This window comes from Chiloscyllium punctatum, chromosome 9 (genome assembly GCF_047496795.1).
Source record: "Chiloscyllium punctatum isolate Juve2018m chromosome 9, sChiPun1.3, whole genome shotgun sequence".
NCBI classification, from domain to species: domain Eukaryota; kingdom Metazoa; phylum Chordata; class Chondrichthyes; order Orectolobiformes; family Hemiscylliidae; genus Chiloscyllium; species Chiloscyllium punctatum.
In genome coordinates this window covers 73,777,308-73,789,413 of record NC_092747.1, presented here as the reverse complement: position 1 = coordinate 73,789,413, position 12,106 = coordinate 73,777,308, and the positions used below count along the sequence as shown (strand labels likewise).

Here is a 12,106-nt window from a genome sequence, read left to right as displayed (position 1 = left end):
TGGTCTTCACTATAGAGGTTACAAGTCACATTCCACATGAAATGATAAATTAGGGAATGGAACAGAGGGGCTAACACACGAAAATCACAAATCACCAGAGAAGCAGTACAGAGTTGGAGCTGAGGCTGACAAGTGCTTGGGTTCTGATGGATATCATTGTACAGACTTAAAAGAAAGTGATTAGCTAATGCAATTTTATTTTTTCCACGTTCCCTTGATTTGCAGAATGTCCCATTTAATTGGAAGATAGAGGTTCAAAGTTTGGTAGAAGATTTGTAGCTCGGGTGCTCGCTGTTGTGGTTCTGTTCGCCAAGCTGGGAATTTGTCTTGCAAACGTTTCGTCCCCTGTTGATATCAACAAACACATCGACCTGGACCCAATATACCGGCCACTACAGTGGACAGCTCGAACTGACAACCGGAAGTGGCAGAGACAGGCCACTATAAATGCCGGAGGAAACAGCACAGAAGCGCTTCACAGGAGGCTCCCAAGCACTGACGATGTCACCTAGACAGGGGACGAAATGTTTGCAAGACAAATTCCCAGCTCGGCGAACAGAACCACAACAGATAGAGGTTATTCAAAAAAAGGAAGAGACAGAAAGAAAGCAGGAAACTAATGGTCAGTTAGCTTAATATTTGTCTCCCGGAAAATGCTAAAGCTATTAAAGAAATTGTAGCAGGGCACTTGGATGAGTTCAAGGTAATCAGGCAGAGTTAATATGGGTTTTTGAAAGGAAACTAGTAATTACTAATCTATTGGAATTCTTTGAGGAATTTTCCAGAAGGCATTTGATAAAGAGCCAAATCAAACATTATTGCAAAATTGTGTATGATTTAACTTGTTGGCATAGACAGAAGATTGGCTGACCAACAGGCAACTGAGTGTAGGCATAACATGTGTTTTTGAGGTTAACAAGATATAACAGGTGATAAACTACAGAGATCATTGCTGGGGTCTTAATTATTTATAATTTACATGAAAATGACTGAGGGATGGAATGTATAGTTGCAAATTTGCTGACAAGTTGTGAAGGGAACACAAGGAGGTTGAATCTGATACTGAAAGATTAATTGAGTGAACAAAGATTAGGCAAATTGAGTATTATATGAAAAAATATGCAATTTTCCAATTGACGGGAACAATAAAGATGAAAATAAATTTTTTTGGTTGTCACTTATATAAAAGATTTGAATATCAGAATATAGAAGATATTGACAGTACATTTGCGGATGACACCAAAATTAGTGGCAGAGTAGACATAAAGAAGTTTTTTCTAAGATTACGAAGTGATCTTGATCAAATGGGTCAATGGGCTGAAAAATGGCAGATGGAGTTTAACCTGGATAATACGAGATATTGCATTTTGGTACAACAAACAAGCGTAGGGATTATATCATTACTGGTAAGGCCTTGGGTAGCATTGTAGAACAGAGACATAGGTGTTCATTTACATAATTATTTGAAGTTTGCATCACATATAGATTGGGGGTGGGGGTGGGGTAAAAAGGCATTTGGCACGCTTGCTTTCATTGCTCAGTCCTTTGAGTAAGGGAGTTGGGAAGACATGTTGAAATTTTACAGGTCATTGCTGAGGCCTATTCTGAAATACTGAATCCAGTTCTAATCACCCAAGTATCCTTTTTTATAATATCAAGCTGGAGAGGGTTCAGAAAAGATTTACCAGGATGTTGCCAGGTACGGAAGGTTAGAGTTATAAAGAAAGGCTGGGATGATTTTTTTTTAAAATGGAGCATAGGAGGTTGAGGGGCGATCGGATAGAAGCTTATTGATAGATTTAATGGTAGTTGTCTTTTCCCGAGGATAGATGATTTCAAGACTAGCAGGCACATTTTTGGGGGGAGAGAGAGAGAGCGCGAGAGAGAGCGCGAGAGAGAGAGCGCGCGAGAGAGAGAGAGAGAGAGAGAGAGAGAGCGCGCGAGAGAGAGAGAGCGCGCGAGAGAGAGAGCGAGAGAGAGCGCGAGAGAGAGCGAGAGAGAGCGAGAGAGAGAGAGAGAGAGAGAGAGAGCGAGAGAGAGAGAGAGAGAGCGCGCGCGAGAGAGAGAGCGCGAGAGAGAGAGAGAGAGAGAGAGAGCGCGAGAGCGAGCGAGATTTGAAAAAGACATAAAAGGCAGGTGGTCCATGTGTGGAATGAACTTCTTGAGGAAGTGGAGGATGCGGGTATAATTACAAATGTTTAAAAGACTTGAGAGGGAAATCAAGAGGGCAAAAAGGGGACATGAGATAGCTTTGGCAAATAGAATTAAGAAAATCTAATGGGTTTTTACAAATACATTAAGGACAAAAGGGTAACTAGGGAGAGAATAGAGTCCCTCACAGATCAGCAAGGCAGCCATTGTGGGGAGCCGCAAAAAATGGGGGAGATACTAAACGAGTATTTCACACCAGTATTTACTGTGGAAAAGGATATGGAAGATATAGAATGTAGGGAAATAGATGGTGACACCTTGCAAAAAATGTCCATATTACAGAGGAGGAAGTGCTGATGTTTTGAAAGATAAAGGTGGATAAATCCCCAGGACCTGATCAGGTGTACCCAAGAACTCTGTGGGAAACTGAAGAAGTGATTGCTGGGCCTTTTACTGAGATATTTGTATCATTGATAGTTACAGGTGAGGTGCCGGAAGACAGGAGGTTGGCTACCGTAGTGCCACTCTTAAAGACAAGCTAGGGAACTATACACCAGTGAGTCTGACGTCGGTGGTGGGCAAGTTGTTCGAGGGAATCCTAAGGGACAGGATGTACATGTATTTGGAAGGGCAAGGACTGATTAGGGATAATCAACATGGCTTTATGCGTGAGAAATCCTGTCTCACAAACTTGATTGAGTTTTCTGAAGTAACAAAGATGATTGATGAGGCAGAGCGGTAGATGTGATCTATATGGACTTCAGTAAGGCTTTCGACAAGGTTCCCTATGGAAGACTGGTTAACAAGGTTATATCTCATGGACTACAAGAACTAGCCATTTGGATACAGAACTGGCTCAAAAAAGGTAGAAGAAAGAGGGTAGTGGTAGAGGGTTGTTTTTCAGACTGGAGGCCTGTGACCAGTGGACTGCCACAAGGATGGGTGCTGGGTCCACTACGTTTTGTCATTTACACAAATGATTTGGATGCGAGCATAAGAGGTATAGTTAGTAAATTTGCAGATTGCACGAAAATTGGAGATATAGTGGACAGCGAAGGAGGTTACCTCAGATTATAATGGGATCTTGATCAGATGGGCCAATGGGCTGAGAAGTGGCAGATGGAGTTTAATTCAGATAAATGAGAGATGCTGCATTTTGGGAAAGCAAATCTTAACAGGAATTATACACTTAATGGTAAGATCCTATGGAGTGTTGCTGAACAAAGAGACCTTGGAGTGCAGGCTCATAACTCTTTGAAAGTGGAGTCACAGGTAGATAGGATTGTGAAGAAGGAGTTTGGTATGCTTTCTTTTATTGGTCAGAGTATTGAGTACAAGAGTTGGGAGGTCATGTTGTGGCTGTACAGGACATTGGTTAGGCCACTGTTGGAATATTGCATGCAATTCTGGTCTCCTTCCTATCGGAAAGATGTTGTGAAACATGAAATGGTTCAGAAAAGATTTACAAGGATGTTGCCAGGGTTGGAGGATTGGAGCTATGGGGAGAGGCTGAACAGGCTGGGGGCTGTTTCCCCTGGAGCATCAGAGGTTGAGGGGTGACCTTATAGAGGTTTATAAAATCATGAGACGCATGGATCGGATAAATAGGCAAAGCCTTTTCCCGGGGGTCAGGGATTGCAGAACTAGAGGTTTAGGGTGAGAGGGGAAAGATATAAAAGGGACCACAGGGGCAATTTTTCACGCAGAGGGTGGTACATGTATGGAATGAGCTGCCAGAGGAAGTGGTAGAGGCTGGTACAATTGCAATATTTAAGAGGCATTTGGATGAGTATAGGAATAGGAAAGGTTTGGAGGGATTTGGGCCAGGTGCTGGCAGGTGGGACTAGATTGGGTTGGGATATCTGGTCGGCATGGACGGGTTGGACCAAAGGGTCAGTTTCCATGCTGTACATCTCTATGACTAGGTCTTTTGGATAGATATATGGACAGTAAAGATTTGAAGGGGCTTAGGCTAGGTACAAGCAGTTGGGATTAGTTTAGTTTTAGATTACGTATGGCAAGGACTGGCTGCGCCCAACCGTCTGTTTCTGCGCTGTATGACTCTATGAAGCATATTATCTAAACGGTGAAAATGGCAGAACGGATATGCAGAAAGCTGTAGGTGTTGTAGTGCTTGAATCAATGAAGGTTCGTGTGCACATACATCAAGCAATTAGGAAATCTAATTTTTCATCGATATTGCTCCTCTACTACGATTAGCATCTCTATATGCCTTTTGCCCTAATCACCATTACCACGTGTTTCACTTGCTTCCACACCTCCATCTTTTGTTTACAACAGTGTAAAACTACCACTTCCCCTTTCTGTTCTGACGTCATATCAAATTCAAGACATCAACTCTCCTTTGCTTCACAACTGCTTCCAGACCTACTACATTTCTCCAGCACTTTGTTTCTCTTTCAAAAGTAGGGAGCTTAAGCTTCCGGTTATACAGGGCATTGGTGTGACCAAATCTGGAGTGCTACGCACAGTATTGGTCACTTAATTTTAGAAAGCTGCTCCTTTTATTAGCCAGGAGTTAAAGGTAAATTTTCATTTCTCTAACAATCCAATGACCAAAACATCCAGAGATGTGGGCTAATGATAACTGGTCGTGGAAACACAAAATAATCTGTGAAACAGGAATGGAGAAACACAAGAGAAAAGGATGGGGTGGAATCTTTGCTGTAATTTGATACTTTGCCCATGTGAAAAATTAAAATAAACGTGGTAAGAGAAATATAAACCTGCCAATTCCTCCCATAGAAATAACCAATTAACCTTGAAGTTTTAACCACAAAAACACCAACTTGCTATAATAAACTAAACAAATGGCTTATGTAACGGAATCAGTTCAAATCAACCCTTTGTTTGTGCACATCTCTGTTATTTTGAACAAAATATATACATAATACACATACCCTCGCTGGTATAATACTGTGCAAAGTGCAAACTTCTGATGCAAGGTTTGATGACAGACGCTGATCCTGTTCAGTCTTAAACTCAGGTTTGGCAGCAGTTTCAGTTCTTCCGCAAGGTAACAGCCCAGATTGCACCATGTGATTCCGCTCTGAAACACACAGCACTTCACTTCCAGTGCAATTCCTTTTCCTTAATGATATTAGCCTAGAAAGTTCAGTAGTTTGACCATTCAAAGTACTCACTTCATTTACCTTTTTGGATTTTATATTCTCAGTAAAAGTGATGGCATGTGAAGTTATACTTTCACAATTCTCCAGATGTTTTCCATTTTGATTAGGAATGTCACAGTTGTGATCATTTTCTGAACTCAATGTTACATTTAGCTGGGAGAATGAGCCAAAGTGCTCCTGAGTATTTTCAGAACAACTTGGCTGGTCTGTGGATTCAAGTGTCTGTGAAGCAGCAGCTACAGTTTCTTGTCTTATAAGATCCAATGGAGGAAAACATAGCGAGTGTATTGAAGAGGCACAGTTATTGAATCCTTGCTCTGAATATCTGTTGCACATTACATTTTCACTGGAACCATCAGTGTCCAAACTGTATTTGCTTGAACTAATTTTCAGTTGAAGTGGTTGAAAAGTGTTCAACCTACCATTTTCTACAAAAAAAAAGAATCAGCTTTAGTCGCCTAATGCATGGCACATTTACAAAAGAGACTGGATTCTTTACTATACATCAGTGTACATATTAGTTTCTTATTGTTCTAAGTACTTATTTTGTCTACTGAAAAGAGATGATAATTTATGCTAATTGGATTTATGAAGTGATTCAATTAAACACTTTAATGTTAGTTATAACCAGTCAATTTAGACTTTTTTTTTCTAGACAGGAATACAAACAGATTTGAGTGTACTGGATTTCAATATGAACCAAATTACACAAGGAGAAAAATGACACACCAATTGATTACAATTCGTGAACAGCATGACAAGAGAAGCTGTGATCTTAGTTAAAGAGAAAAAGGAGGCATATTTAGCGAAATGAAGACCGACAAGAACATAAAAGAAAACAAGAAAGAACTTAACCAGGAGTTAAAAAGGAGCCATGAAAAATCCCAACGCATTTTATACTTAACTAAGGTGCAAGACAGTAACCAGGGAACGGCCAGGTCCATTCAAAAGACAAAACATACGATTTATATGTGGAGCTGGATGAAACGATGAGGTTCTTAACGAATACTTTGCATTTGCAAAGAAAGAAGTTACAGCTGAGGAGTCCAGAGAGGGGTACATTGACAGTCTAGGGCATGGCGATATATAAAAGGAGTGTTTTGAAAAGCATTAAGGTAGACAAGTCCCCAGCACTTGTTCGAATTTATCCCGGAATACTGAGGGAAGAGATTGTTGGGCCTTGTACAAAATCTTTGAATTCTCTATAGCCACAGGAGAGGCCCCAGATGACTGCAGCATAGCCACTGGTTTTGTTTAAGAGGGGTCACAGAGATAATCTGCCAAATAACAGAAGGGTGGGCTTCACTTCAGTGGTAAGGAAAGTACAGGAGAAGAATTTTAGGGACAGAATTTACTTACTTTTATTTTATAGAAAAAGAGGCAGCATAGCTTTGTATTGGAAAGGTCATGTTGAACAAACTTGTTTGAGTTCTTCAGAATGTGACAAAAAAGAATGATGAGGGCAGGACAATGGATGTTGTCTACATAGACTTTAGCTAAACCTTTGACAATGTTCCTCACGGAAAGCTGATACAGAAAGTGAAGACACATGGGATCCATGGTGAGCAGGCAAGATGGAGACAGAACTGGCTTGATCAGAGAAGACAGTAACTGTGACTGGAAATCTGTGATCAGTGGTGTTCCACAGGGAGCAGTGCGGAGACCCCTGTTGTTTATACTTTATGTATAAAAATGATTTGGAGGGGAATGTAATAGTGTGATGAATAAGTTTGCAGATGATTCAAAAATAGGGGGAATGGTGTATTGTGTGGAGAATTTCCAGAGGACACGCCAGGAGCTAGAGAGTGGGGAGATTTGGGTGGAGAAATGGCAGATTGAAATTAATCCAGACAAATGCAAAGTGATACATTTTGAAGGTCTAATACAGGAGGGATATAGAATAAATGGCAGAACCCTTAGAAACATTAATATAGGTGGGGATCTAGGCCTAAAAAAGGTCCACAGTTCCTTGAGAATGGCAACACAAATGGATAAGGCAATCAAGAAGGTGTACGTCATGCTTGCTTTCATCGGTCAAGGCTCAGAGTATAAAAATTGGCTTGTCATTCAGCAGCTGCATACAACTTTAGTTAGGCCACATTTGGAATATTGTGTATAGCTCAGATTACCAGACTATCAGAAGGATATGAAGGCTTTGGGAGAGGGTACAGAAAGTTTCAGGTTGTTCCAAGATTTGGAGGGTATTCGTTGTGAGGAGCGATTGGACAAACTTGGCTTATTTTCAGTTGAACATTGAATGACGAGGAGCGGCCTGATAGAAACTTAGAAAATTAGGAAAGACATGGATAGAATGGATAGGTGGAGTTTTGTCTTCCACAGAGTAGAACTGTAAATTAGTATGGGACATCGGTTTAAGGTAGAAGGGACGAAGTTTAAACAAGATGTGAGAGAGCTGAGATTTTTTTTTAAAACAGAGGATGACGAGGTGGTAGACAGAGATACAACGGCAATTTTTAAGAGGCATTTTGACAGATACACACAGGCTGGGAACAGAGGGATATGAACCATGTAGAGGCTAAAAGTTGTTTTAATTTAGTTTAGAGAGGTGACATGGGCCAAAGGGCCTGTTCCTGTGTTTATTGTTCTTTTAAGACTAAAACTTTGTAAAATATTCATATTTTTAACGAAGACTTTGTCGAATTCGTCAATATCCAATAATAGGTGAAATTTGTCATTGCCTGAAGCAGCATGAGTAACTAAAACAACATTAGGAAAATAGAATGAAATTGGAAAAAAAGGTTCCTAACATTGAGAAAGGAATTTCTGATGCTTCCCATTAGGTTTAAAATGGCCTAGTCTGAATCTTGTCATGTTAATTTACAGCAACAACCTTATTCAGAAGTATTTGCATTTCATTATTAGATAATCGTGCCTCATTTCTACACAGTTCCCAATTCTTATTTCCTTCCTCAAAACGCTACATAGTACAAATTCCAAACATAATCAGAGCAGTTGCCTTAGCATTCGTTTGTCACTTGTTTCTCCAGGCATCTGGCAACTCAACCAACCAAACTTCATGGACATCATCCTACTCTATTCAATTAGACATCATCATTTAACCAGCCACACATCATCATTGCTGCTTTTACACCAACACTCATCATTTCAGCCCTTCAGGATTTCATTTTGAAGCTCATAGGGACACAATCTGCATGGTCCAGCCAGGTCACTGTGCACGCAGTGATATACACATATCATATGCTTTTAGCTTACTTTCTTAGCATGCTCATACTTTGTAGCCACTTGACTTGCAGCTGCTAGCCTCTGGCTTGCATTGCGTTTTAGCCAGGAAGGAGGAGCAGATAGTTTGTCACAATTCAGAGCTCTGAACATATAGGAGGGTAGACATGTTGCTGTACAGCACCATGCTATGTCAATGTCACACCTACAGAATGTGCCAGTAGTGTGTAGCACAAACAACTTGTGGGCTTTGAATAAAACGGTCATGTGGAATGAAGTGGGACTATGGTCGCTCACGGGGTGCCACTCAAATCAAGCAACTGATCAAATCTCAGTCCAGGAAGTTGACCAGAATCAGTCAGGTGCTTGGTTCTATCAGGCCACAATCAATCCTACAGGTCAAGCGCAACGGGTCCAGGGATTATACATCAGTCAGGGTGTGTGGCAATAGTAGTCTAGGTGCTGAGCACATCTTTGTCACAAGACAGTTTGCAGAAGTGGGCCATGATCAGTGCTGGGAATTTGGCATTAGTGGGGCTAATTACCATCCATTTGGAATCACCCTGGGATAGTGAAAAGCACAAAGAGAAGTTTTAGTCAAAAAGGAGTGTGGCAATTTGGAATGCCATGGCATCAAGGTAAATTGGGAACATTAACAATACTAGAGAGGGGCTGAAAGGTTATAGGGACACAGGACAGCAATAGAAAGGAAACATGAAGGATACAGATTTATACCTTCTGTCAGGGAAAGATTACACATCATTCATGAGGTCATAATCTTAAAACCTTGATATCATCATTTCAAACTCAACTGAATATGACAGAAAATGGCCAACAAATGGATAAATCAAAGGCAGATGCAGTATAATTTGGATAAATATTCACTTTGAAAACAAAAACAAGGAGGGATATTCCTACCTGAAAAGCTGGAAACTGGGAAAGGAGAGTGTGCAGCGGGACCTGTGTGTCCTTATGCAACAGTCACTGAAGGTAAACATGTAGGTGCAGCAGGCGGTAAAGGAGGCAACTGGTAGGTTGGCCTTCACCACGAGAGGTTTATAGTACAGAAGCAGAGATGTATTGCTGTAGTTATTCAGGGCTTTGATGAGGCCACACCTAGAATATTGTGTGCAGTTTTGATCTCCTTTTAATGAGGAAGGATGCTCTTGCTCTCAAAGACGTGCAGCAAATGTTTACCAGACTGATTCTGGGGATGGCAGGACTGATGTATAAAGAGAGATTGACGAGGTTAGGATTGTTTTTGGTGGAGTCCAGACAAGTGAGGGACGTGTGTGGGGGGAGTCTCAGAGACTCAAAATTTTAACAGGACTACATAGGGTAGATGCAGGGAGGGTGTTCCCAATGCAGGGTGCGTCCAGACTAAGGGTCACAGTCTGAGGATTCGGGCTGAACCATTTCGGACAGAAGTTAGGACACATTTCTTCACCCAAAGAGTGGTGGGCCTGTGGAATTCATTACCACATGAAGTAGTGGATGCCAAACATTAAATGTATTCAAGATGCAGCTAGGTTTAATACTTGTGGTGAATGGGATCACAAGATTACGGGGAGAAAGCAGATTAGGCTACTGAATTGGACGATCAAATGCGATCATGATGAATGGCGGAGCAGGCTTGAAGGACCAAATGGCCTCCTCCTGCTCCTATCTTCTATGTTTCTATGTTACACTACTTGCAGCTTTCCCCCTGCTGCAGAATGCTATGGACTGCACCAATACTGCTTTAAGAGTACCCCATCAACAACTTGCAGGCTGTGCAGTATAGCTCATCATTAGGTGTGCTGCATCATTATGGCACGTTGTATCCTTCACAACAGAAACTGAAAAAAGGTGTTTATGGATGCAGAAGGAAAGGAGGATCAAGAGTAATCTTTTGAGGATGAGGAACAGGCCATCCAGAAGGCCATGGTAGTGCTACACACTAACAAGCACATGAGGCCGGACAGAGCCTTACTGAAATGTTTCCAGGAGGAATTAGCTGCATTTGGACTTCCTTTCATTGTGTAACATTCTGTTGGTTGTTATGAAGATGTGAGTGAACACCTTTTAACACCAAGTGTTCTCAATAAGACACAATGAAACATGTGCTCCAGCTACTGGAGTAGCTGATTGCTTGGGAACAACAAAAGGAAAAGATTTGAATTAGACCAATCGGTTTAACTTATACCCTGGAAAATACCAATTTCCAATCAAGTTTAAATTGAGTATATTAACAATCTCAAAAGCCAATGATACAATCTGATGCTTTGGGGATACAAGACCAGGGAAAATTTGGAAGGAGAACCGTCAAGCCCCAGCAGGTAAACAACTGACTGAAAAATAGCTCTCTCCAAAGTATCGTTTTCGATCAATAACCTATGAAGCAGAATACTCAAGATGAAAAGACAACAGGAAAATCCAAAGAGAAGAACCAAAAGCCTTTGAAATGAGAAAAGTGTTGTTTTGTAAGTCATAACTGGGAGCATTATCAGACTAGTCTTATAGAAGGGAAGGTAAAAGATAGGTTCGAGTAAGGATTTGTACATAGTTGTTAGATAATTATTTTCTGATACACTTTAAGAAATAAAGTTGCGAATTTTTACTTTAATTAGTTTTTGGCCACTCAAATTTATTACAGAATACTGCATGGGATGAATAGTTTGTGTTGCTGGTTTTAAATTAAGCAGGAGAGCTTACCCTGTGCCATAACAGGTTATGAATAGTCCTTGGTCAGTTCACAATGCACATAAATCTGGTTGTTTCTGCACTGTTTGAACTTTTTTGCAGGGGAATAAATGCTCTCGTCCAAATAATTGGATGCTTGGTATCTTTGGGTGATCTAACCTTCAAAGTATTTGCATTTTACAGGTCCTGCTTGCCATCAGGAAGAAAGCAGCAGTCTGTGACACATGGCAAAAACATTGCATTGCCCAAGGTTAGTCAGATTTTTAGGTTTCATACAGTGTACGATATCGGAGTAAAATAAAGCAAAAAGAACTGTGGATGCTGGAGATCTGAAACAAAGACAGAAATGGATGGCAAAACTCAGTAGGTTTAGCAGTTTCTGTAGAGACAAAGCAGACAACATTTAGAATCTGACGACTCTTAGTCAGAACCAATTCTGATGATGATATCTGAATGCTGTACAATCTAATCTCTCGTGATAGGCAGCATGTTGAGAACAATCCTGAGGCACCTTTCCACCACACCTCCAGGTTCTTGTTGGCAAAGCACTTTTCCATGCTACCCCCTCAGTGACTTCAGTTCAGCAGCACACTGTGGAACCAGTGTTTTAATATGACAATAGCGCATGAATGTGGATAAGCCCTGGCAGCTGTGAGCACATTCATCTCTCCTGCTCTGATTTTGATGCATTACAGGCCAATTATATAATTAATGAGCAGAAAGGTGGACAAATGCCACAGCACAAACTCAAAAACACAAGAAAGTAGTAGTTATGTTGCTATGAAACTTTTATTTTAAAACAATAACTACAAAGGAAAAAGTTTAAACAGTACAAAAAGCTGAAATCCTAGTTACTTGCTGAAAAGGATGAAGCAATAAAATTAGAGAAAGTCTGAAACAATACCTTTTACTGTACCAGA

The 12,106-nt window shown here is 40.8% G+C and overlaps 1 protein-coding gene across 8 annotated transcripts in view; it reads right to left on the bottom strand.

Moving 5' to 3' along the window:
- The window catches only part of cep295 (centrosomal protein 295), a 201,025-nt gene that overhangs the window by 63,996 nt on the left and 124,923 nt on the right, over positions 1-12,106 (bottom strand). For 5 of the 8 annotated variants that reach the window (XR_011961542.1, XM_072577812.1, XM_072577813.1 and 2 more), the window contains exon 23: positions 5,073-5,731. Coding sequence is in view for 6 of the 8 variants with exons in the window: in XM_072577812.1 (XP_072433913.1) it covers positions 5,073-5,731 (659 nt within the window). In the remaining 2 variants the exon portion in view is untranslated. The remainder of the gene's footprint in view (positions 1-5,072; positions 5,732-12,106) is intronic. The other 3 variants (XR_011961543.1, XM_072577814.1, XM_072577815.1) reach the window with 3 other exon arrangements.